The following is a 27,477-nucleotide window of genomic DNA, read 5'->3' as shown; positions in this document are numbered from 1 at the left end:
CCCCGGAAGAAAATTTTCAATATTTCATATTTGAAAGCATTAATCTGAGAAGAAATTCAAGCAGAACTGCAAGACAGTATGAGACAGGAGCTCCTCTGTCAGCTCTGTCCACATAGACAGGTAGAGACAGACAAGTAGAGACAGACAGGTGGAGACAGACAGGTAAAGGACAGGTTATTATTCCTGCTAAATGATACTATACTAATTGTTTTATTACCTCTGTACACACACACACACACACACACATGCACCTAACTTTTTTTTAAACTTATTTTTTCTTATTACAAATTAATCAACCATCTATGTATTAGTTGTTGTATTTGTATTGTTGTCCCAATGCTTTGGCATTGAGAGCGAGAAGCGCACATGCATGCTAGTAAAAACAGCTTTCAGCTTGAAGTGTTTAAGGTATATGCTAAATAAAAATAAAGGCAATTAACATGATAGTTTATTCAACTTTTAATGAAATATGTAGCAACATATTTTAGCAACAAACAGTTCAAAACAGCTGAGTAAAACCTAAACAACAGCAAAATAAATACTTAAGTTGTGTGTTGTGTAGATCAGACCACAGGACTATTATCACCTTATAAAAAATTTTAATAACAATTACCAATCCTCCAAATTGTACACCATAGCTTTAAGCATAGCTTTAAGGGAAAATTACATTTTTTTTTTTTTTTTTGCTTGGAGCGCCAGTGTCTCCATGGCCCGCTTTCGCTGAGTTGCCACATGTCTCAGCCTTGCCCTCTTCTCTCCTTCAGCAGCCTGTTTCTTGGCCTGCTGAGCACTGCCAGTTGCTCGAGAGTCATATTTGCTCTGCTGCTGCTGCATCTCCTCCTTGTTCAGCTTCTGCTGATGTTTATACGTGGCTGCTGCAGAGGAAATGTTTTTACACATTGTTCTGTCCACCTCCCCAAACTTCACATCCTCCCTTGTGAACAGTTGTATGGCTGTCTTCCCCCTCGACAGCAGGGTGTACTTTACAGTCTGGATCGCATTAAAGGTCTCTATATTCATGTTGCCACTCCTTTGGTCAATTACATCATTCATTAGACTAAATGAAGACTCAACTCTTGGTCCATGAAAGATGGAGAGGCAACATTTAACCAGCGCACTCAGGGATGGGTACTTATCTGGCTTGTCAAAGACATGACCCCACCACTCAACAATGCTCTCTCCCTCTTTGAAACTGGGGATGGTCAGGTCAACATTGAAACGCACAAGTTCTCCCTGGATGTCCTGGTCTGCTGGCAAAAGGTGCTTCAGCATGCCACTCAGCCTGCAAAGAAATTGATGAGAATTGCAGGGCAAGGACATGAGAAACAAAAATCCCAAAGCACCTGGTAATATGGCTGGTAACATTTTTAATGTTATTCTTACTTCTTCAGCTGGATGGTTGCCTGTGAGTGGCGTCTTAGAAGAGGGTCCAGAGCAGACAGGGCTGTCAGAGTCGGACTGGCCAAGGGGAGCTTCTTCTGGAGGTACACTGCAGTGGTGATGTATGCTTTCCTGACGTCCTCTAAGAATGGCACCAACAACTGACACAAAACACCAAAGACTGTTATTTTAAGTCTCAAAAACAACTGAGAAAAAAGTCATGCAGGTGATGCAGGCTACTTACAGCATGTTTGGGATTCTGGCTCCTGAATGTGTCAGCCTCCTGTCCCACATAGACTTCCTTGGAGGGCAGCAGCATATGATCCTCCAGGACCAACTCCCTTAGAGCCGTGGGAGACAGCTGTGTAAGGGAAGTAATTAATGGGAGTAATAATTTAAGTGACTTTCAAGAGACCCCAGGTTGCTTTACAAAAAGAGGAAACACTCAACTAATGGCAAAGACAACAGAAAATAAAAAATAGGGATAAAATCAATCAACTAATGTAAGCAGAGTGGGTGTAAGAAATTAATTGCCTTAGTAATATGCTCGGCCTTAACAAAGCAAGCCAAGTATGCCAGGAACAGCTCAAGCTGCCGATCATGTAGTTTATGGACCAATGTCTGGCTACCCTGTGTATGTAAAACAAATTCTTATGAAATTGATTGACTGCCAACATTGGATGTGCATGCAGGTGCAGTTCGTTACAATGTATGTTTTATATGTCACGAAAGGCTTCACAGGCTGGGTTATGCAGTATCTACAGTACTAAGGTGCTCTCGAGAGGATCACCTCACCTTCAGCTTTGTCAGTCCTCTCACCTCAAACCCTGGAAAAACAAGTAATAGAGATTTTAGAAAGAAGCACTATTACCAGTGTTTCTTTTCTGTGATTTTCCGTTAGCTATACAAGCTCAAAGCTAAAAGTAGGGCCGGGAGATTAAAAAAAAAAATCTAATTAATTAGAGGCTTTGTAATTAATCAATCGAAATGAATGGCATATAAATATTTGATCTGAGAACAGTGAGAAGCTTTTTTTTTCACATGGATTTTAGTATCTACCATTGAATAATAACTGAATACAGAGGCTTAAGCAACAAAACAATGTTCACTGTTTTCATGGTGGTACCTAACTGAGACCTTGGGATGAAACTCATAGTAGCATAAACTGATGTGTTGAACTGAGCCTGATGTAAACATGATTAAAACTCAGTAACCAATTACACAGGCAGCTCCATGTTGTCCCTGTGTGGTGTTCAGGGACAGGTCAGGACAATCTGAGAACAGACAGCTCTGAGGTTGAAGTTTATGATAATGAAAATGCACCGTGAGACGTGACAACTCTGACCACATGTCAGCTGATCAGCTACAGCAGGGGAAACTCTGCTGTTTTTTTTTCCACCGGAGCTTTAGCTGGCTAGCAGCTTAACGTTGTGTTCATTGATGTAGCTGCTAGTAGCCTATTCCCTCGCTGTGTTCAATTCATCAAGTTGTAGTTGACGCTATAAGCTTATGCCAACTGAGCTCCTGGGCAAATTAGATATAGGCTATCATCTAAAAATGATTGAAACTATCACTCACCAAATTCAGTCGGTAAATCCCATACATCCACGGTAAATCCAGCTTCTAGCTTCTGCGTCCTTGAAAATTGCGCGGTCTTCTTCCTCTTCTTCGCGGCGTCACGCGCACGCGCGCCCACTCGCGCTGGCACGCCCCCCCCAAGAACTTTTCCCATCGGATCTACGCAATTCACGTAGGTCACCTGTTTCGGCTTCAAAACGGCGAATTTCGCCGAAAGGTGAGTGATTTTCATGCCTGGAATTGAATTGAATTGAATTGAATTGAATTGAATTGAATTGAATTGAACTGAATTGAATTGAATTGAATTTGTCATGACCTGGCTCAAAGGAAATGACAAATAATGAAAAAAACGCCGAGTGAAGCCAAATACAAAATATTTTTATTTACACAAAAGAGACTTAACAACTAAAGATATAAACAGAACAACAGGCGCTGGTCGGGAGAAACAAGTCGAGCAGAGCAGAGCCAAGCAAAGCCACGAAGAGAAGAGCCGACCCGACCCGATCCACGCCAAGCCAAGCCAAGCCAAAGCAGCGCCAAGCAGCGAAGAGAAGAGAGAAGCCCCAAAGAGACCAGACGCCAATCAGCCACGGTATTTAAGGCTACGTTCCCACCAAACGCCTCAAATCGCGCCTCAAATGAAATCGCGTCGCGCCAGACGCTCCAGTTTTGACACTGGTACACAAACCCCTTGCGGCGTCATCGCGGCGCGCGACAAGCCCGCCCAACAACAACATTTCATTCTCTCGTCGACTACGTCCGTACGTCAGCACGTCGATGACGATCTCAACGCTGATAGGCTGTCGCGACGCGTCTTCACGCGAATCCGCCGCAAAAGTTCAATAATTTCAACTCGAGCGATGAAGCGATGGCGCGGCCAACGCGTCGCCCGGCAAAATGACGCTTCAAATCGCGTCTTTGCATTGACTTTGTATGTAATCTTGCGGCGCGATCTTGTTTCATCGCGTTTGGTGATGAAACACCATCACCAAGGCTACGTTCCCACCATACGCCTCAAATCGCGCCTCAAATGAAATCGCGTTGCGCCAGACGCTCCAGTTTTGACGCTGGCACAAAAATCCCTTGCGGCGTCATCGTGTCGTGCGACAAGCCCGCCCAACAACAACATTTCTTCCGCCATTTCATTCTCTCGTCGACCACGTCCGTACGTCAGCACGTCGATGACGATCTCAACGCTGATAGGCTGTCGTGGCGCGTCTTCACGTGAATCCGCCGCAAAAGTTCAATAATTTCAACTCGAGCGATGAAGCGATGGCGCGATGGGGCGACGCGATGAGAGCGATTTTCTCGGCCAACGCGTCCATCGCGCCGCGCAATCGCGGCCATTGCGTCGCCCGGCAAAATGACGCTTCACATCGCGTCTTTGCATTGACTTTGTATGTAATCTTGCAGCGCGATCTTGTTTCATCACGTTTGGTGGGAACGTAGCCTAACTCCTTCCATGCACCGGCCCAGGTGTTCACCATCAGTCTAATTGAGAGGCTGGATCAGCTGATTACCTCGGAAAAAACAATGATTAGTTTATATCAGACCACGCACCCCCTTTCTCAAAGCAAACGGCAAGCAGGGCCATAACAAATTGAATTGAATTGAATTGAATATTGAGAGCCAAAAGTCCAAGGTTACTGCTACAAGCATCTCTGCTACTGCTCCTCAGATAGGTTTTCAAACGGCGGAGACAGGAGAAAGATCGTTCACAGGAAGAAGATGTAATGTCAGCGATATACAGAGGAGTTTGTACAAGTCCATAAACGCGTCCTTGTATGATGCCATGAGTGTTCAAAGTTTCAAAGTTGTGTTAACAGAGTGTCCATGTTGTGATTCTTTCGAGAAGACGTCGGGCTTGATGCAACTCTGCATTTAAGTTATCCTCAGTGATGTCATAATTCTGTGCCATAGTCAATAAGCACCTCTGATCTAAAAAAGATCTGTGCTTTGGGTTTAGAGCTGAGATCCCTGACAGCACATGATAAAAAAGCACATGAGATAAAATGTCATAAAAATATACTTTGTTTAATGATTTTTTATTGTATTTCATGGGGGTGCTATGGGGGTGCTATGTTACCACTAGGGGGAGCTGAAGCACTGACAAGCCCCTCCTTGGCGCCGCCTATGTTCGCAACTCTTGTTGAAAGAGGAGGAAAAAAACCCTTAACAACTCCGTGCCCAAAAACTAATCAAAGTCATGAACTGACAGGTGAACCTGGCAGGTCGGCCAAACAAAACCAAAGGGTACGGCACCGGGCCAACCCCGTACAGGGCCATAGAAGCCAGTGCCGACACCCGAGCTGAAAGAAACCCCAAACTAAACCCAAACCAAAGAAAAGAGCGAAAACAGGGTGGCCGATCCCAGCAGGCCAAACGGGAAAAGAAGACTATACTAACAAACAAAAAAAAACAGCGACCTGACCGGCATGGATGAAGCCGGCGGCGTGGAGCAGTTGATGGCAAGAGCGCGCACAGGAATGAGGCACGCTGCAGGTAGCGAGGTGGAGCCAGTGGGAGAAACAAGAAGAGGCCAGAGAAAGAGAAGAGCGCTCTGAAACCAGCCTATTTATTGGAGGAGCAGGAGCGTGATAAATTAAACTCCCAAAACCTAATAACGAAATAAGTCTATAAGAAAAGACAAAGACTTAAATAACCAAAGACAAACATAACTTCATTAAGGAAAAAATACCAAACTCGATTCAACATAATTAGCGAGGGAAAATATACCAACTGAGGAAAAGGGTGAAAAATGTGCCCCCAGCACATAACAGGGAATAAAATTAATTTTGATCATGGCTCCACGAAATCAGATGGCCATTCTGTTCTGTAACTCTCCTGGTAAACTGGTGACCTCTAAATCCAACAACAATTGTCACTGGTCAATCTGTGTTTTGAACATTGATGATCAATATGCTATGGCTTCAACAACCCTGCTCAAAACAAATTACTTACAGAGCTTTCTGATAATATTGATAATCTTAAATTTACCTATCCACTTGCAGATGTAATTGTGGGAGGAGATTACAATATGGTTTATGATGAATATCTGGACAGATATCCTTCTAAAAGTCAACACAGCTCTCATAACCCTATCCTATCTCATTTCTGTGGCAAACATGACTTAGTTGACCCCTGGCGTTTTAAACACCCCGACATTAAACAATACTCCTGGTTCAAACCAAATAATACATTGAACTGTCAAGTATATTGTGATGGTATAAAATCTCTAATTGCTGAAGTGAGTGACGATGCTCTAATTTCATATATTTCAAAGTGGGAGTTTTTAAAATTTAAAATTTGAGAATTTTCTATCCATTTTGGGAAATCATTTAATAAAAGTAACAAACTAACAGAACTTAGTTTAACTAAAGAAATAAACATCTATTGTAACAAGGCATCACCAACGGATAGTGATAAACAGAAATGATTAACTCTGCAAACTAAGCTTGATGAGATTTATCTCAAAAAAGCAGAAGAGGCCTACATAAGATCCAGAGCTAAATGGATAGAAGATGGTGAAATAAGTAAAGCTTTTTTTTTTGTCGCCTAGAAAAAAGAAGGCAAGAGAGAAATTCAGTTAAAACCTTATTGATTCAAAACCAATTGTGTACAGATCCAACCTTGACTACCAAGGAAATAACTTCCTTTTACAGTAAATTATACTCATCTGCCTTGTCTGCAACAGATTCAGACTATTTCTTCAACCACATTAAAGATCTTATCCCCTGCGTGGACTAGGAGTTTGCAGAGTTATGTGATGCTGATGTTACTTCTTTTGAGTTGGATAAAGCAGTAGACAGCCTGTCTTTAAACAAATCTCCTGGCTGTGATGGCCTAACATCTAATTTTTATCGGCACTTTTGGGATGTTTTAAAACATCCTTTTTTTTTCATGTTGAAGGAAGCAACTGAGAAGCTGTCATTTCCTCCCACTATGAAACAAGGAATTATTACTTTAATCCCCAAACCTGGCAATGACTCCAAAATGTTTGATAACCTTAGACCTATTACCTTATTGAATACTGATAATAAAATTGTAACCCTTGTTTATGCCAACAGATTAAAAAGTAATCTAGACAAGATAATAACTCCCAATCTGGATTTATGAAAGATGGATCTATTCATAACAACATCCGTTTGGTGATCGATCTCCTGGATTATAATCATTTAATAGAAGATGATAGTTTTATTTCTTGATTTTTACAAAGCCTTTGATTCTATTGAACACCCTTTTATTTTTCAGCGTTTAAAATTATTAGGTTTTGGGAATAAATTTCGATCCAGAGTCTCTTTATGATAATGCAAATAGCTCTATTTCGTTACCAGGAGGTACATCACCGAGATTTGCTATCAAACGTGGGGTCAAACAAGGCTGCCCTATCTCTCCATTTCTCTTTATAATTGCCACAGAAATGCTTTCTATTTTTAGACATTGCTCCTTTAAATGTTATTGGGTTACCTGTTATCATTACCCAGCTTGCAGATGATATGACCATCTTTATGAAACATCTAACTGAGGTCCCCAAGATAATACAAGCAATTAATACTTTTTCTAATGCCTCGGGGCTTAAACTTAATTTGAACAAATGTGAGCGAATGCCTATTCATCAGTGTGATTTAACAGAAGCATACAATATTCATATAAAATCAGCTGTTAAATATTTAGGAATACACATATCAAAAAACCCAACTGAAAGAGAAAATATGAATGTATGGAGAGTAATAACAGAATGTCAAACTAAACTTAACTCCTGGTTGTTGAGAGAAATCAGTTTACTAGGTCGAGTCTTTCTTACAAAGATGGAAAGCATATCAAGATGCATCTATCCAGCATATTCTTTGGCCATTCCTAACAGAGCTATTAAGAAGGTCAACCAAATTAATTCTGATTACATTTGGAAGAAAAAGATGCACTATATAGAGAACAGAGATGACTAAGGACTACAAGAATGGGGGCCTGCAGGCCATTGACTTTGATTTCATCAATGGAACACTGAAAATCAACTGGTTAAAATCTTTCCTTAATAATATGAGCTTCTGGTATCATATCCCCAGAGAAATCTTCAAAAAACTTGGAGGCATTGATTTCCTGCTAAAATGCAATATTCAGAAACCTCCCGTTAAATTATCCCTGTTTCACCAGCAAGTCCTTTTGTACTGGAAACTTTTGTATAATCATAATTTCACCCTGCACAACACACCGATATGGAACAATATATATTTTACAGTTAAAAGCAAGTCGTTGTACAACAAGGACTGGATGGATAAAGGTATTTGGTCTTTAGTTCATTTGATTGATGCAGATGGGCGGGTGATGTCATATGAAAGTTTTTGTCTTAAATTTAATATAGTAGTCGATCGTAATTTCTATGCATCCATAATGAAAGCCATCCCTAACCCTACTTTAAATTTAACTTAGGAGATAGTTTCAAACTCAGCTCTCATCACTCCTTGCCTTCCACATCTTCTTGTTTGAAGCTGTGATTTTGATCATTTTAAAATTCCTAATAAAACAATTAGAAAGATGTTCAATGATGTCACTCACCCTTTAATGTCTTTTAGAAATTCCATGAAACAATTATTCTCCAAAGATGATATATATTCTCTACGCTCTAAATACTTAAAATTCCCCATAAATCCATAAGCAAAAGAAATGCAATTCAAAATCGTAAATGGTGTGTACCCATCAGGAGAATAATTATTACAGATATTTGGTTTTGAAACAAACAATTGTGTATTTTGTAATAATATTGAAACTTCTGATCATTTATTTTTTCAATGTATGTTTTCTGAAGCTTTATGGATTGATATACATGACTGGATACACACGAAAATTCGACTTGAACCCTTTTCTCGAAAGGACATTATTTTTGGTGTTGTTATGGTCAACAAAGAATGGGACTTTCTGGTAAGCAATATTTTAATTCTTGGGAAATTTTACATACACAAATGTAAATACATGAATGTAAAACCTAAATTTAATGTGTTCCATAATGAATTCCTTTCCTTCACCAAAGCCCTGAATGTAATGAAAAGTAAATGTGCAATGAAACTTTTCAATTTATTTGACAAATACGATCTACAACAAAAGCCCTATAGCTAACCCTTTTATTTTATTTCATAGAGATATCATCTCTCATATTGTATTTCTGTTTCTCTTCTCTTATGCACCTGCTCCTTTTGAAATGTTACAAAAAAAGTATGCCATGTTGTTTGTACATGATTTAAATAAAGTTTATTATGAAAAAAAAAACAAAAAAAAACTAAAGGGCCCCCCCTGGGCCCACGGGGTTCACTGATTGGCTAGTTGGGAAGCTTAATGGAGCCCTTTGCAGCAACTTGGAAAGTGCAATATTGCTTGTGTGCAAACGTTTTGTAATTTTTTGACACTTTTAACAACAACAACAACGACAACAACAACTTTTAATCTTTTTTAGTGCATGTAAATTGACATGAATTAATTATTTATCTGTTCCAAAATACAATGAATGGGTTTGAGGCGTTTTAATGACTATTCAATGAATAGCTTATCTCCCGATTAAAATGAATTATTTCAAAAGGGACAATTATAATATTAAAGGGATGTCTTTTAGTGCCTGGGTTACATATATATTAAGCAAGGGCAAGCAAACAGCTCAATCAGGTTTAAGTTTCTCAATGATAATATAACGTCAATCAGTATAAAATCAACAAATAGTGTTAAGGAATCTAAAATATGGCTGAAGCTGATCTAGTACTGATCTAGGGAGAGAGATTGTTCTTCTGGCCAGTGTTACCATTCCCTTTCTGCTAAGTTGAGGAACTTGAAGAAACGTACAACTCCATCCAATGACACTGAGTCCTTTCAAAGTCCCCTCCTTGTTGTAACAGAGTGAGTGAAGAACTTAAACTCCAATTTCTAATTCACACTCAGTTGGAAAGTGGTTATTCTTCCTGTGCTCTGTCCTCTAGAGTTAACTGTAGAATTTATCTAAGTCCTCCTTTACGATGTTCGGCTTCTCACATATGCCCTCTTTTGAGTTCGCTTGAGGTTGAAGAGACGAAGAAAGAAGAACCATGTTCTTTCCTTTGTTGGCTATTTTATACTCCTTCCCTGAATCCCTCCTCTCCATTGCACACATTCTTTTGCACACCAAACTGCCAAATTGTGTTGTGTGCAACTTTATATGTGTATACCCTCTTTTTTGGTAATTTTCCTGCCAAGCTTTGGCCTTTGGCTTGGTTTGGCACAGGCCACTAGTTATGGCCTACGTGACTTCCTCATCTGGATGTTGCTTATCTCCAGTGGAAAAATACATGACCTGTTACTTATTAACATCAGCTCAGCCAGATACACTTGTTTAAAAGAGATGTTAAGTTTAAAAGTGCCATATTGAGGGTCAGTGTCAAAGTTTTCTTGAGTGGTGGATTGTGTGCATATGGATCTGAGATTCACGCATGAGTTTGTTTGGTGTTGTGTTGTTTTGTGTCATGTCTGTTAGAGATACCACAGGAATTACTGACTAGTTTGTCTGCATATGACGTAACTTGACTCCTTTGCTGTGGCACGAACGGCAGATGGAGAGCAGGAAGTGATTTTTTGCATAGAAAGGACTACTGCATAACAGACACTCGAGATGCCTATGTTCTGTGTCGTTTCCTGTTGCTCAAATCGATCGATCAAACAAAAAGTAGTTCATTAGGGTGAAAATCCAAGAAACTGACTGAAAAACGCCATAAAAAAATCTTGTTAACCCTTTGCAACTGGGAGGAGACAAGTCAGACAATGGTGGAAATGGTGTAATGTTAGCTGTTGTTTTGAATCTAGGGTGATAGATTTACATTAACAGATACAAGCAACATGACTAATACTTGTGAAATTGACATTAACATATCACGTAAATAAACGTAATAATGTACCCTGTCTTGTCTTGGGACAATCCACGTCTTTAATGGCATGTCATCAGACCTTTGTGAGTGCTTAACCTAGCAAACAATTGTAACTTATACATCAACATTCAGCACCGTGGCACAGAACGTTTGTTGTATGTTAATCCACAGGATAATTAAAGCTACGCACCCTAGCAAAATGAAACAACAGTAATCCCAGAGCACTTTGGTACTGAGGTCATGGACCCAACAGCTAACAAAAAAGTTGCATGCCTCCAAACTTTTGTATGCTTTCATTTGGCCTCTAGAGTAGAACAACGTCTGATCTGTCCCATTCCTCGGCCACAGGTAAGGGCGACCTACAGATTAGGACATTGCAGAGACAATGTTTTACTGGTGATGTAGAAAGTTCCCCTTTAATAACTCAGGCATCACCCGCTTAATGGAAAGTCTTGTCCATAGAAGCACCCAAGTCTTGTTGGGTGCTTCTATGGATGGGGTATGTGGGACGGAGTCAAAATACCCTACAGTGTCATTCAGGTCCACGTGGCTCAATGATGTGTTTTTGATGACAATGGAGCTCAATCTATGGCACAAAGCAATACATCAGGCTTCAGATAGACACACAATATCTGTTAGTAGGATGCTGGTTAGAGTCTATACATGGGATTTGTTGACAAAAAGGAAAATACAGATTATCACCAGCATTATTATTTTAATAAAACCCCTCCTTAAACTTAGCTTTATAAATTCGGGACAACAATGCCACCCGCTTGGGGAATTTGGGAACTGGTCGCAAGTTTGCTTTCATGATATTGAGCTTGACTTTACCTGAGAGCTATCACAGTAGGTGCTGCGCAGCGACACATACCTTGTAAAACTACATGCAATATGAAGTTCAGTTTTCATGGTCCACATGTCACACAGGCAAACCAGACCTCAAGGACCCAGATCCTGGAAAAGAGCCCTGTCTCCTCTTAACATCCCAGAAATCCAGCATAGACAGAAAGGGAGAAAGTGTATTTATTCCTTAAATCTGTTTTATAGTCTGGTTTCACCAGATCCACCCTCAAATGCAGTATTCAGTTGGGTTTGGGATGATTGACTTATGGGTTTGCACACTCATCTGTGCTGCCAGTGTGAATGAGTGCACAAGGCTTGTGCAGTATAACAGGTCTGCTAAGACAGAAGCTCATACCTATGTCTGTACTGTGGTTTGCATGGAAGAATGACAAATTTAAAAAATCCTTTCAATTTTCAGTTTTAACATAAAATAAATTCACAAATAACAGTTAAATATGCATTACATTCACATCTCCATAAAAAACGCGAGACTGAAATATCAGTATCAGGGCAATGCTACGTACACTGGGCCTTTAAGAGTTGGAATAAAAATGATCATGGAATCATAGTTTTTACAACAGAATAAAGTCTTGCCACACACTATGGTCCTAAAAATGCAGTAATTTAAAAGGCACATTATATTATCTATTATTTCTGTCTATCAGTTCAAATCCAAAGACTGATTTATGGTTTTTCAATCCAGATCCCATTGCTGTTTTTCATCATTTATGAATGCATCTAGCACAATAACATCACTCAAAAAGTACCAAAAAACACAAACTAATAACGTAGATCTTAATTGAGAAAAAAAAAAAAAAAAATCTCAAAAGTGGGAAGCTCAAGAATCTCACAAAGTCAGAACCTGTTCTTCATATAAACCAAAGTAATGCATGATTGTATGCATGCATAACAAGCAACAATTTTTAACCTGGTTTATCAGAAAATGATGTGTCTGGGCTGAAAAAACAGTGAACAAATCTCTTAATATTCTCTTCAGAAAACTGGGGGGAGAATGAAAAAGTTGTTTCCTTTTAACCACTGAACAGCCAAAGTCAAACAATAACAGGATGAAAGACAGTATCTCAATAGATGTATTCATGAGTCAGAGCAGATTTATTGTTTAAGGTTGTGTTTGAGAGCAAGTGAAAAGAATCCATTTGTCATTTGACATATACCAGATTATGTGTCCCAAGCCTACAATCAATCTAAAAAAAAAGGAAAAAAAACACTCAATCTTAAATCTGTAAATAAATCTCTGTAAGCAAATGCATATTTTCAAGCTCGTACATCACAAAAATCTGTACTAACACACAGACACACTGACTTTCACGCACACTCCAGACATTCATGCATGATTAAGGAAAAAAACCCACATATGATGCACTGCCGAGCAAGCCCATACAACTATTTGAATATGATTATCAGTAGAAAGTTCATTCACTAATCCATTCAGTAAAACTACAGTGTGCAATGCCTACATCCACAGTTCAGTCAAGCAGGATGTCCTAAGTGATCATGAGGTCACTGATCAGGTATAGATGACCAGTTTCACACATGTATCAGATGATCATTGGAAACATCCATAGATCTATTGGTCATTCAGGTGTGACAAATGCCATGGCCTTGACAAATGGGTAGTCCAGGCTTTGCAGTTGAGCCAAATCTCAAAAAGCTACATATGGAGGTCCAATGGACAACAGTATGTGCACTTAGAATATGAATGTAACATGCACCCGTCATTAAACCAGAACACATCTGATCTGACTAATCACATGTTAGCTTAAATATCATGAATTTCCAGTCAAAAATAGTAATAAAGGCAATCATTTTTTTCAGTTAAGCAAAGACTGCTAATTTGTGGATTTAGATGACCTGTTCCCATATAGTGTAGAATTAAGACTGCCAGGGGGTGCTGTCTTATGTAACCTGGACAGGTCCATATACTTTTACTATAATTTACAATTGCTTTGGCTTCTACTGAATGCTACATATGTCCTCAACAGCTCACATAGCACGCAAAAGATACAAACAAAACATATGTATCAAAAATTACATCATACAGCCCACACTGAGTTTATCAGAGCAATGTTAAAAATGATATGATTATGACTGAATCTGAGTCATTGTTGGTTTGAAAATAACTTGATGATTATCATACAATTCTGTTAACCAGTAACTAACTCTCATCAAAGTTTGATACAATGATACAAATAGCAATAAGTAACAAAATGTAAAATTTATGCAGCAGCATCTGGAATGATATATAAGAGTAAGACTTTAATAAGTGCTGACTGTATTGATTAAATATGTGGTATTACTGTAAATATAGATAAATGAAGTCTAGATTGTGGTCTTATTGTAATTCTACATTCATACAAGATAAAATGATAATTATATTTTTTCACTGCATCAGTCATTATTTAGTATCCACCACAAAGCTGATATTTAGTTAATATATCAAACTTACAATGTCTGTAAGTTTACTGTAATCATCTAAAGTACAGTAAGCTACAGTAATACAGTTATGCTGGAGAGCAGATAATATTAAACCAAATATTACTGTAACAGACAGTCATCGCAACATTTTGACAGGATTCAAAAGGACAAAAATTATATTTCTTTTTCCTTTTTCCTACCATTGTGGCAAAAGCAGTGAAGTAATTAGCAGTTGTGCTGCAATGCAGTTCACCACGGTGATGATATTAAAACAAGAACAAATGCTTACAAACACATGTTGCATTGATTCAGTGATCCTTACACTTAGTAATAAGCATTGAAACTTGTGCTGACATGAGGTGTCTGTATTCTGAGGACTAAACATGTGATGTTTGTATCGGTGTGTATGGCTACATTTTGTGTTTAAAGGGACAAATTCAGAAAGTCAGATTGGCTCTTTGCGTTGACAGTATTGCACACTGAATCTTGTTTGTGAAAACTGGGCCAAAGCAATTGTAAAATACTATAACAACCACTGAAAACTTGTCAGCCCCTATGTGAAGTGATTATTTCAAAGCAAAAGCTTCAACAGCCTATAAATGCTTGGAATCTCCACAGCAGACCTGAGTGGTAATAGCAACATTGAACAACTCATGTTTTCTATTTCCCTGTAAACATGTTTCAACTGTCTTGAGCAGACAATTGTCTTACAATTGTCACTAACTATGAATGTGACCACCTGAATGACACTGACTGTCCACAGAAGGCAAAAATAGAGGTGAAAAACAGACACCTGAAATGAGCGGATCCCTGACTAAAAAGTAGGAAAATATATCAATCATGTTCAGCTTTAAATCATTTGTGTAAATTAAAAAAAATCAGCATTCCACCCTTTCAATGGGTCACATTCAGTCGTACACTGCCATTTTGCACAGTTTTTGCAAAACATATGCTCTCCTGTATTGCTCGGTTCACATGTAAACCTGCAAGTTGTTTAAGATTAATGCTTCCCCAGGAAGCTAGAGGAGATAGTTATTGTGCGTTGAGCTCTCTGGCAACATAGTGAGATCACTTAAGTTCTTGTCTGCGACTGCTTGTTGGCATTCCTGTTCAGGGACAGAGCTAAAAAGAGTAACAGAGAGGGAGGTGGAGGTGTGGTCCAGAGAACTGTCAGCATGCTCTCTTTCTTCTGTGTCTGGTGAGGGGGCAAACAGTGGAGATGGGGGTGATGTTCCATCATCTATGTTGTGTAAAGACACCACTTTCGGTGGGTTGCTGTGTGTCTCAGTGGTTCTTATGTTGTTATCCTTCTCTTTGTCTCCCTCACTTCTAGTCTTGCTCTGTTGCTGGCTGCTACTGAGCACTTTCAGTTGATTTAGGTGTAAGCTAGGGTAGGAGCCTGAGTCTGTCATGGTCTGGAGGAGTTTGTCGAGGCTGTATGAGCCTTCGTTGCATCTGCTCTGGCTGGTCTGGGCCACCTGGCACAGGAGATGGGTGTGTTGACGGAGTTGGGCAATTTCTCTCTCTGTGTCGGCATTCTGCTTCAGTAGCTCCTTGGTGCGTAGTGCAATGGCCAGCAGGCCAGACTGGTTCAGAATCTCTGCTGTGTTGAGGAAACGGCGATGGCGTGTGGACGAGCTGTCCGGAGCCAGACAATATGGGCTGTGAGTTATAGAGGAAGAGGGAGATGAAGAAGGAAGAGACGAGCATGAGGGTGAGTCAGAGGAAGAAGGCGGTGAGGGTGTCTGAGAGCTGGAAACAGAGGGTGAGCCCACGCTGTCAAAACCTGAGCTTCGTTGGCAGCGGTGAGACTTGTGTTGAGAGGTGGAGGAGGCATGGTGGGGGGGCAGGCAGTGAGATGAGCTGGGAAAGGAGCTGTGCCCTCCTCTGCCTTTGTACTGGTATTGGGAATGGACTCTTCCCTCTTTCTGATGCTGCTGCTGGGGCTTCAGGACGTGGCTGGTGGTCGATACAGCCTCCATTTTCTCTTCCTCGGTGCACACTCTCTTGCTCTGGCTCTGGCCTTCACTGCCACTCTCTTTAACCCCCTCCAGCCAGGTAACACCCTTGCCCTCATGGCTCTCCTTCCTGGGGTGTGGGGCAATGCGAGGGTAAGAATTCAGGATGGGCAGGTATGAGTTCTTGCTGCTGTGGTTCTTGCTGCTGTGGTTCTGGTTGCTGCGACTCCCTCCTTTTTTAACTTGGCCTTGTGGTGCAACTATAGATGAAGTAGTCAGGGTAGAGGAGGAAGGGGCAGACATTGCTGGCTGTTGGATCAGTAGAAGCTGCGTGGGTGCTTTGGCATTGGTAAGGCTGTGCCAACCTCTGCCCCACGCCATAGGGCCATGCAGAAGCTGCTCCGGTCTAGACTGTACCGCCAGGAGGTTGTGAGCAGGGTTTTATGTGAGCAGCAAACAGACCAGACCAAACCAAAGTAAAGGAAAAAGAGGAAGATAGGGAGGAGGTTAAAGTCACAAAGAGATAAGCAGTAGGACACAAAAATAACTGAGATTGAGAATGAGAATTTTAATTTCAGTAGTCATTCTAACAAATGACATTGACCCCCTTAACGCCTTGCATTAAAATTCATTTTGGATGACCAGACAATAATATAGTGCTTGACCACATGACAGAACAGGTGAAAATGCACCTAAGACGTACTAAGAATGGACTGTGATCTGATTGGCCAAACCACCTTCGGATGTGTTCAGGGGTGCATTGTGTCCACACTGAACACAAGTGTAAATGCAACTGCGTCTTAAGTCAACATACGTCTTCTGGATAATACTGGCCACAGTCTTCCGCAAATAAAATCCAAAGTTTTATGGTGCATTCATAGGTTTAATAAACATTTTTCATCTGCAAATGCCCTCATCACTATCCTCTCCCACCTGTCTTTACTGTGCTCCCGCAGTCCCCCAACTGTCCTCTGGACAGTGGTGGCACTGACCACAGCTGCAAGAGAAGCAGCTGCAGAATACACCATTCTCCTCTGCTTTCATCTTCTGCATTCCAGTTGTTGAAGATGGCTTTTTCCTCTGTTTCAAAAAGCCCTTACAATAGCACAGCTATGTTTTTTGGAGCCTAATAAACAAGAGGGCGTAAGAAGGAATAAAGAAGAAGAACCACAAGAAAGCTAGACTGCTGGATATTGGAGACACATATTGATACCAGGTGTAACTTTAATCAGGTTAAATGATATCTAGATACAATCTAGATTTGAGACGCATTTTAATGCAAGGAATAAAGGGGCTCATTTATTTATTCCAACTTTTAATTACAATGTCGCCATTCTACTATTGATATGCCTTCCAAATGTACTAGAGATACTCTATTACATTAGCACCTGTATAATAATGTAGTGAACATCTCTCCAGTACATGCTCAAAAAATATTTAAATTAGCTCGTCAATATTTTTTATATTAAAACGAGATCAAAAGTGTAATATGAAAGATGTAGCTCGTACTTTCAAAAACACTGAAAATGATCACAGATTCTGCAGTTTGATATAGATCTACAGAGCTCGACAGAGCGTATTTCATCTCACTGTTTTTGTTTAACAGCTCACAACTTTGCTGTTTCGGTCCATTACTCACAGTTGTCAGTGTCATTTCCAGTGGCAGCTAGCTGTTTTTAGTGAAAAGGCTCTGATAAACCCACTGTACACTACCTGCTCAGCACCAAATTGCAGACAGACAAAGCTATCACTAGTTGATGAAAGAAGACATACAACCCAGATTGCAAAAAACGTTTGCTGTGTAAAACATGAATAAAACGCAATGTGATAATTTGCTTATCCTTTTTGACATATACTCAGCCGAAAGCAGTCCAAAGACAAGATAAATAAAGATTTACCTCACCAACTTTGAAATTTGATGCAACAACACATTTCAAACATGTTGGGACAGGAGCAACTAAAGACTGGGAAAGTTGTGGAATGCTCCAAAAACACCTGTTTGGAACATTCCACAAGTAAACAGGTTCATTGGTAACAGGTGATAGTATCATGATTGGGTATGAAAGGGATCAAAAGGGTCGTGGATGGAGCAAGGTTCACTACTTTGTGAACACATGATTGTCTAAAGGATATTGCTGCATGGGCTAAAGAACACTTTGTCAGTGAACACAGTTTGTTTGCAAATGATTGCATTTTATTTGTGCTTTAGACAGCATCCCCACGTTTTTTGAAATCAGGGCCATAGCAAAGACTTGAATATTTTTCTCAGGAGTTGGTACAGACCAAACCAGAGCTAAAAGCAGAGAGAATATTGGACTTAATTCATCAGGTAGACACAAACATGAATCCAATTCAAAGTTAATGCTGCTCTGTGTCTGCTGTGTAACTGTAATATGCAACTCTTTGTCACACTTTAGAACTATTTATAACTTTAAAAGGTGGTGTTGTGTGTACAGCTTGTTTGTACAGCCTCCAAGTGGCCAAAAAAAAAAATTAGTTGACAATGCTTCAACCCTTTTACAAAGCAATGCACTGATTACTTGATCCACTATTTTGATAATTGATTGATTCTTAAGATATTTTTTGAAGAAGAAATACCACACATTCTCTCATTCCAGCCTCTTCAAATGTGAGAATTTGTTGCTTTTCTCTGTTCTATTGTATAGTAAACCTTTGTAATGTTGGTAAGACATTTGAAGACTTTACCTTGGACTCAGTGGACATTTTTCACTTTTTATAGACATTCAGAAAATAATCATAAGATTAATCAACAATTACATTAATCGTTAGAGTCAGCCCTACAACTGTATATATTTCATGGCCGTCAATACTATGGTAGTGGACTGCCATATATTGTACATGTGTTTGTGTCCACCTGAAGTAGCTGTTTGTTACCTACATGAGTTTATTAAACACTAATTTAAGCCATAGTTTGTAATGTCATTTACATAGTTAATATTGTGGCTTTTGAAAAAGATTGCAATGCCTTCAGTTTGTGAAATGGAAAACTAATTATTATTGATCTGTCAACCACTAATAAAGGAAACTATTTAGATACACTTTAATAAGAACTCACTGCTAACTGACTGTAGGTCAGAACAGTTACCCATTCCTTGATAAATTGTACTTGAATCTGTGTTCATGCAACATAGTAGAATGCCTGAAAAAAAAAACAAGTTGTCATGTGTCACTGAATATCTCACCGGCTTGACCACCAGGTTTTTGATGACATAAATGGGGGTGAGTTCCTCATAAGGAGGCATGTTGTGCCCTGTAGCATTCACACTGTTGTTGCTGTTGTTTGAGCTTTTGCTGCTTTTCCTGTGAGGTTTGCTCACACTGCTGTGCTGGTCCTCTAAATCAGTGTGCACAGACTCAGATCCAGCCTCTGGGGGAGAGGGAGAGCCAAGAGTGAGAAGAGATAGACAAGACAGGGGCAAGATGCGATTTTCTTACCACTTGCCAGGGTAAAACAGCACAAAAAACATCTGTGTCTGAGAAGGTTTGTTTCTGCAGGCGTGTTTTGTCCTTGACTGAACAAAACATGACTTTTGTATATGTCAGAAAATGCGTAAATACTATGCATATGTTTCTTCTCCATAAGTGCTGTTAAATACTAGCCCCACCAGAATTTCAATTCTGTGTGGATTCAGTGTGAGTTCACTGTAGAGTTTTATTGTCTCATGGTGGTCTAAATGACACTTTACCACTCTGACGTGAACACAATTCTGAGGAGAACATGGGCATGAGTAATTTATTAGAAACTGGCAACATTTACAGATGAAAGGCTGATTATCAACAATGGTGGCCTAAAGCTCAGAGGACGGGTCTTGTGGCCAGATGGTGGCTGGTTCGATCCCTTGACCAGCTGGATAAATCCAAGTAGGGAAATTAAGAGAGCAGCTTTCTCATACTACTCATAATAAGTCTTTCAAAACAGATGCTAGTTGAAACTGAGTGTATGCTCATCAGCATCATGAAAGAAGCATTGATGTTTTTCTGTGAATACTTTACGTGAATTAAATCTGTAGGGTGTTTATGCAGTCTGTGTCTATACATCCAAATGGACCCTTTGCCCACCTGAGTACCCGGAGTCTTTTTCAGAGTCCTTCTCCGAGTCACAGTGCAGCATGCGGTTGCTCATGTCACCCTGGGAGGCCAGCAGGGTGGCACTGTTACTCTTATCCTTGGCAAACTTTGAGGTGCTGCGGGGGGGCCGATCCCCAGAATGCCCCTGTTCCTTTGGCATTGCAGACCTTTGAAAATGACAGCAAATAATCACATTTTTACAGTGAGATACACAGCATTAGATATTAAAGATATGTAGATGAGCATTTTTTAGTCTTCTCAGACAAAAAACAAGCAAGAAAAAAAAAAAAAGACCAGTTAACCAGGTTGTGATTAAGTACTTTTACACAAGCACAAAACATCTGAATCTTATCATAACACAATATAAACATAACAGATTAATTAACCTGGAAACATCTACCAACATGGGGAATAAATACAATGTGTCTACAATCTATGTAGAGTGGGCCTGTGTCTTCAGTCCCCTGAAGAACCAGGGGGGCTTTCACCTGAAAAGCAAGGTGATGTGCTTGCATATAGTATTTCCATGGTGTTGAGCTGATGTCGGCTTTCTGCGGAATACTGGATATTGCACATCTACTATGACCCTGAGTTAAAAGGACTTCAGCAGCTCTTTGGTAGCTTGTCCCATTGTTTACTTTACAAATCATTTGACAAAGTGATGGCATGATTATCTGTGTGGCTGTGCTTATAGTTCTGTCTGGTGTTTATGTTTCCATTCATTATACAGGAAAATAGGTAACATTTATAATACTAAATAAAGACATTATGAACACAGATGTGTGTTCTAGAGTGCAGACCTCCATCATGTGTGTCTGGGGGCGTGTGGGTGGGGAACAAGGAGTGCAGCACAGGTTGTGTGTCCAGTGTATACGCATGACAGCCACGTATAGTGTCGGTAGCTGATAGAAGATTCTAAACTGAAGCAGTTGTTAATCGCTTGTGGCCCCACACTGGCTGACTAACAGGAATGAGGTGTCTGCAGTCAATGGAGGTATAAAACAGAGCAGTCTACAACCACAAGAGGGCCTCCAGCATACAGTCATAAATGTGCACAAAACAATTCAGTATAAGGACACATTTATATAGCTCAGATAATTTTATTAATTTCTAAAATATAATGTGCGTATATAGATTGCATTTATATATATCTCGTCTAGTGTACCAACTGCTCAAAGCACTTAACAACACACGCCAACATTCACACACTGATGACAGAGGCTGCTATGCAAGGTGCCAACCTGCTCATCAGCAGCAATCGTGCTTTCCACAATGATTCTGTGTCACCCAGTCACACAAACGTACAGCCAAATGCACTTGGCTATTTCATGAATAGTTGCGCCCTAGTTTACAGATAGGAAGAAAGACTTAGCAGGGAGACAGATTTATTAGAGTAAATATATTTAATGTGAAGGGTGAGAATGTCAAAAGTCATGCGCAGAACATCACTCATGGTGTATTGCATTCATTAATACTGACAAAGTGGAAATGTGCAGTGGAAACACCAGAACACAATTCACATCACAATAACACCAGTAACAGCGCAGCAACACTGATACAGTTATGATAATAATAACCCCATTACCCCAGTGCATACCGATAAGACATGAGAGCCGCCTATTACCAGTGCACTGCATGATGATGAGGTGCTCTGACACACCTGTACTGGGCGGCTCAGACCTGTGCTCGTTTTAACACAGCAGGTCCAGTTTAGCATGCAGATATGTTTGGAATTCCTACAAGTTCTGGTTCCATATGAAAACATACCAGCTTTTACATGTTTTATTTGGAAGTATGTCTCAATAACAGTTTTTGTGTCAATGTTAGTATGAGAGGTGAGCTGCAAAGTTCTGCCACAATCACTAGGATACTGGGTGGGGAGAGACTTGGATAGCATGCAACAACCATTGGTCACAGAGTTAATGCAGTTATATGTGTTTTAAAAACTTGGCTAATTCATATTGACAGTATGTCTGTGCAATACCTATGATCAGGGATGGATTGACCATCTGGCATACCAAGCATTTGCCCGGTGGGCCGACGTGCTATTTGGGCCGACAGTCGGCCACTTTTTTTTTTTTTTTCATTTTAAATATTGGTCTGCCCGGCCGGTAAACACCGACCGCCCCTCGACACACGCAGTTCTGCGGCCGATAGGTTATTTTCTTCACTGACGCGTGACGGGGCTCATCTTGCCCAATCATATCATGAAACACTTAATGTCACGTAATGTCTTAGGATCTGCGAGAATGGAGAGAAAAAGAAAAGGAGGTGCAGTGAAACGGTGAGAAAAAAAGAAGCTGGCTCTTCAAGCAAACGCTGCCAAATGTGCAAAAAATTCTGCTATGTTTGCCACGGCAGGGCCCTCATCAGCTCCTGTGGCCGATGACAGTGGTGGTGGTGGCGACACTGCACAGCAACATGCAGTAAAACCTGCGGTAAGATGGACTGCTTTCAGAACACTTGTAATGAGTAAGGCAACCCAACCCCTTGGTAAATCTGACAATGATAAAACATCAATAACATATTTTTGGCTAATGTTCTCTGGCCAGGTTAATTTGTATTCTAGTTAGTTTATAATACCTGTATACGGAGACATTTTTAAGACATTGTGTATGTAGCCCTCTCCCTCATTCATGTGTCATCATCCCTCTTTAAGTTTTCATTTTCTACACTGCTATTTTTACCTTGAAGATTGACCAATACTTAAATCTCTCTCTCTTTCTCTCTCAAACATACACACACAGAGTTCAAAGTTCATTCAGGAGTTCAGCTACATTCATCCTTTTGGACTGGGCCACTTCACAATTTATTGAGTACTACTCTTGGAAGAGTTAACATCTGATCCATCATTTCTCATCTCCATTCTTTCTTTTTTCTTCCTCCCTGAAACACATGAGTACACCCAATAGGACGAATTCTGCTTAAAGATCCATGACTGCGATGGAGTGGTGAAGTATTTAATGATTCCCGTTAACTCATTGCATGGCTTAAGGTACGTGGTTTTAAAGAGTTGCACAGTTGGTATACACATTCAAGAGACTGAAAAGACCAAAAAGGTGTGGGCCAGTCTGGTCCAAAATGCCAGGGCCGATTTTTTGTCCCAGTCTGCCCCTGCCTATGATATGCAATCAGCTCTACTGTAAACCAGTCCCTCTCCTGTTTTCTGACGACCTTAAATTGGATTCTTATTCTGCAACAAGCTCTGTTTTTATTTCAAAACAGAAAAGCAATCCACCATACTGTATACTCTGATATAGAGATAGACTGTAAGTTCATTCTGCTACCATTAAACCACTGGATGCCTTTACCACAGTGTCATTCCATTCACCAGTGGAGACAGCAGTCACACTCTCAACTCTCAGTGACATGAAAAGGTCAATCACTGACATCTAGAAGGCAACATCGTGTCTTCTCATGAATATGGCCATGCTATCAAAGAGATGTTTAACATCTTTAGTTGAGTTCAAAGCTAACCACGACAGCAGAACACAGGTATGCAACTTCACACAAACTGCACACAACTACATACAGGCATCCAAAAACTCATATTAACTTAACATTATGGGAACAGCCATAAGGAACTGCATAATAATAAACGGACCCTTCCATCAGCAAGGTGGCAACGTAGGCTGTACCATTCCTGCAGGTAAATCCAACGCTTCTTGGAAACAGGCAAGTGATAAGATATGATATGAATGATAGAATGATAGTCATCCATTATTGCTAACCTCAAAGTAGAAACATGTTCACATAGGTCATCATATAACATCCATTTGCAATCATACAGAAACAGATCTCAATCAACATAAATAATTCACTTCAGCAAATTTACATGGTCTAACCAAGTGACATCACCGATGATGTCACCAGTGTATAAAGGCAGGCAGTGGTTAAGTACCTCCTGCCTTTATGTCTGAATAACATCAGTCTGAATAATGTGGACTGATATGGTTAAGGCTTACAGATTCATTGTACAATAGTGTTTTAAGATATATGTTATCAAGATAAAATACAAGGCACCTCGGATCACCTTGGATCACCTCTATTCAATATGCGGATGCTGTAGTACTGATACACATTTTCTTTCAGTCCAACATCTTACAGTCAAATGTGCACAGAAAACAAGTTTAGCTTCTTAAAACACCAAAGTTTGAATGGCACTTTCATCAGTCTATCAAATGACAGTGACTGCAGTGAGAAACTGCAAAAACTGTCTACATTCAGGAGGAGGAGTGTACCATGTTTCCTGAATAAATTGGAAAAGATTGATGTGATCTCAATGGAATAAGGGCCATTTCCAGCACAACACTGCCACCGAAAAAAAATCGTGTAGGAAGAAATGTTAGAAGTGCAATGACCTTATCTGACACACATTATCAATCAGTTCTGGCCAAAAAAAATAGTTAACAGACCACAACAAGACTTGTGTAAGCATCGGTAATATCTGGGGGCTGGAGCCTATCCCAGCTGTCGACGGGCGAGAGGCGGGGTACACCCTGGACCGGTCGCCAGTCGATCGCAGGGCAACATAGACAGACAACCAATCACGCTCACACTCACACCTAAGGGTGGTCTTAGAGTCACCAATTAACCTAATGAGCTTGTTTTTGGTCTGTGGGAGGAAGCCGGACAGAGAGTATCCGGAGAAAACCCACGCATGCACGGGAAGAACATGCAAACTTCACACAGAAAGGCCCTGCCCGACCCGGGGACCGAACCGGCGACCTTCTTGCTACCTGCTGCGCCACCGTGCCACCCCTGCTGTTTGTTTTGTTTTTTTCATCATCATTTAAGCCAGTCCACATATACACGGATATCTGTAAAACAGAAAAAAGAAAAGAAAAGAAAAGAAAAGAAACACACATATCGCCTGAAGAAGAGCCATAACCTACAGGCTACCTGCAAACTGAGATCCCAACGCTAAACATGCTTGAATGTGGAAGGCAGATTCGGAGATTCACGAGCGCTCTCGTGGCGTGGGAGTGTTGATTACGTCGCAGTGGCCATCGCGCTCTGACGCCTCTGTTGTTCAATGGAAGCGGAGGAGTAACTAATGCGTAAACATGTCAAAAGTCACGTTAGCAAGGTTAGCATCAGCACTGTTTTAGCCACAAAACCGCTTCCTGTAAACACAGGAGACAACAGCGCACAGTCTGTCATCACAAGCCCAAAAACTCTACACGTCAACACGGCAAACAGAGGCTCTGAATCTCTACTGGCTGTCCGAAGAATCCACCTTCACTGACCTAAAGCTGCGTTTGCGCTGACGTGCGCACTGAGCAGAGGAAACACTCTGTATTACATTACAATGCGCTCTCTGACACAGCTGATATCCACAAAACGCTGAGGGTCACATGCAGTCAGCCCATTCGTCAGTGTGGTCGTGTAAGTAATGTGTGGAAACACGACTGCACGCACATGCCGATGAGGCTGCAGTAGCAGGAACTTGATAAGGTGGTCTCTGGCAGACTATATAGTCCCACCCCCGACACTGTTATGTAATAGACTGGTGTCGCTGCTCAGTTAAAAAAAAAAAAAAAAAAAAAGACTGCTGTAAATCCACAAGGCAAGTCCCCCTTCACTGCCTGTATGACCGTCACAATACACATTCCACACATTTAACGCTTACAAAATAACGGCTGGCCATGCCATGTCATGAAAGTCCATTTGCTATTCTATGTATATATACTTAGTTGTATTGTTTAAGAACACTCTCTTCTCTTAGTTTTATTCAATGTTTATGTGTACTGTTTAACCAGCTGCTACAACAACAACAACAACAAAAAAAAAGAATTTCCCAAACTGGTATCAATAAAGTAGAGTCTAAGTCTAAGTCTAATGAAGAATAGGCTCTTGCTGAGTGATGGGTCACTGAACCAAAGTTTAGACAATGTGAAAGTCGAGATACAAGCAGTTCACTCACCTGTCAGTGTTTTATCCACGGGACAGGAGAAAACAGAGAAGCAACAGGAAAAGAGAGCATCTCCACACGCAGACAGGCAGACCCTCCTCCTGTCCTCACTTTAGAAATCCATCCTGGACACAACAATCACACACACCACACACACACACACACACACACACACACACACACACACACACACACACACACATACATATATAGATATATGACAATTAAACAAACAATTAAGAGAAAGACTGAGACATAGTTACATTTATACATGAGATGCCGTCCGCCGGAGTGTCCTCCCTGGTCTTGGAAAAACGGCCAGTTTGATCGTGTAACGAAAGCGTCCATGATGTTGATTTGCACGGCCACGCCCCCTCCCCCCTCCCGCCATCTAAATATTAATGAAGGTGTCGATACTCATGGTGACGTAACAGCAGTGGTTTGGCCAATCCCGTGCCAAGACACGTGTTTCAGTGGTGACGTCAGACAGTCCACGTGAGAGGTGCATTTGGTATTAGTATGGTGCATTTATCTGCTGTTGTAAATAGTAAGGCTACACGCTGTGTTGCACATGGAGAGAGTGATAAACTCGACCGGTGGTGGGGTACTTGATATTCATATGTGAAATGACTTCAAACATATCAGAACAAATATTTACTTTTTTAAAATTAGAAAGTAAATTTTGTTACAAAAATGCATAATGCACAAAATATGTAGTTGCGGTCTATGTTTTAGAAAACAGGAAGTTGTTTTTGTCTCTCTCGGCTGTCCAGTAGTTGATATAAATGCATCTTCGACCGCATTTAATGTACTGTACTGGTTTAAAATAACTATTGATTTTATTGCATTGTGATGTGAGGTAAGCCTGCAGATCAATACTGCCTATCGTAGACAGATGTTACCGCTCCATACAGGTCCCAAAATTCCAAGAGGAGCCGGTAAATGGGCTCTCTGACGGTGCATTCATGTACAGACGGAAAACTGCAATTACAAAATACGAAAGCATTGCCTCACCATACAAGAAAGTTTAAGCTATGACAGCTTTCACGTGTCGCTAAAAAGTGTGAGTAGGTCAAATGTCACCCACAGCACCAGTATATGGCGATACAGCCCAACTTCCTCAACAGTGCTACTATATTTATAAGGGTATGCCCAGCTGTTAATGATGAGTTATCCCGCCAAATACACACAATTATAGTTTGTGATCACTAATCGCAGATCATTTGCTGCCATAGGACATGGTCTCTGGTCCAACACGACCGCAGCCACACCCACTGATTTGTCTGTCTTCTCTATGGAACAGCTGATCAGTGCCTCGAAAAGACTACAATAACACGTTCACCGCTGTCCCGTATCCCACAACGTAGGAGACAGTGGATGTGTGCGGCAACATGTGAGAGGA

The 27,477-nt window shown here is 40.6% G+C and overlaps 1 protein-coding gene across 1 annotated transcript; it reads right to left on the bottom strand.

The window, feature by feature from the left end:
* Nucleotides 1-12,092: 12,092 nt before the first annotated feature.
* LOC139344590 (CLOCK-interacting pacemaker-like) lies at nt 12,093-26,459 on the bottom strand. The gene is made up of 5 exons (XM_070982885.1): nt 26,339-26,459; nt 26,088-26,200; nt 20,153-20,328; nt 19,276-19,460; nt 12,093-16,483 (listed from the first exon to the last, which is right to left on the bottom strand). The coding sequence occupies exons 3-5, from the start codon at nt 20,319-20,321 to the stop codon at nt 15,134-15,136; spliced, it is 1,704 nt and encodes a 567-aa protein (XP_070838986.1). The 5' UTR covers nt 20,322-20,328; nt 26,088-26,200; nt 26,339-26,459; the 3' UTR covers nt 12,093-15,133.
* Nucleotides 26,460-27,477: the final 1,018 nt, after the last annotated feature.

The sequence above is a fragment of the Chaetodon trifascialis genome, chromosome 16, assembly GCF_039877785.1.
Source record: "Chaetodon trifascialis isolate fChaTrf1 chromosome 16, fChaTrf1.hap1, whole genome shotgun sequence".
NCBI classification, from domain to species: domain Eukaryota; kingdom Metazoa; phylum Chordata; class Actinopteri; order Chaetodontiformes; family Chaetodontidae; genus Chaetodon; species Chaetodon trifascialis.
The sequence above is the reverse complement of the archived record's forward strand: the minus strand, read 5'-3'. Positions and strand labels throughout refer to the sequence as shown.

Bases quoted from the DNA above. Each gene is read 5' to 3' on its own strand.
- LOC139344590 (XM_070982885.1), bottom strand. From the start codon at position 20,321: ATGCCAAAGGAACAGGGGCATTCTGGGGATCGGCCCCCCCGCAGCACC. The intron at 19,461-20,152 runs GTGGGCAAAGGG...CCTCTCCCCCAG, and splicing joins AAAAGACTCCGGGTACTCAG to AGGCTGGATCTGAGTCTGTG. The intron at 16,484-19,275 runs GTGAGATATTCA...CTGGCGGTACAG, and splicing joins AAAACCTGGTGGTCAAGCCG to TCTAGACCGGAGCAGCTTCT.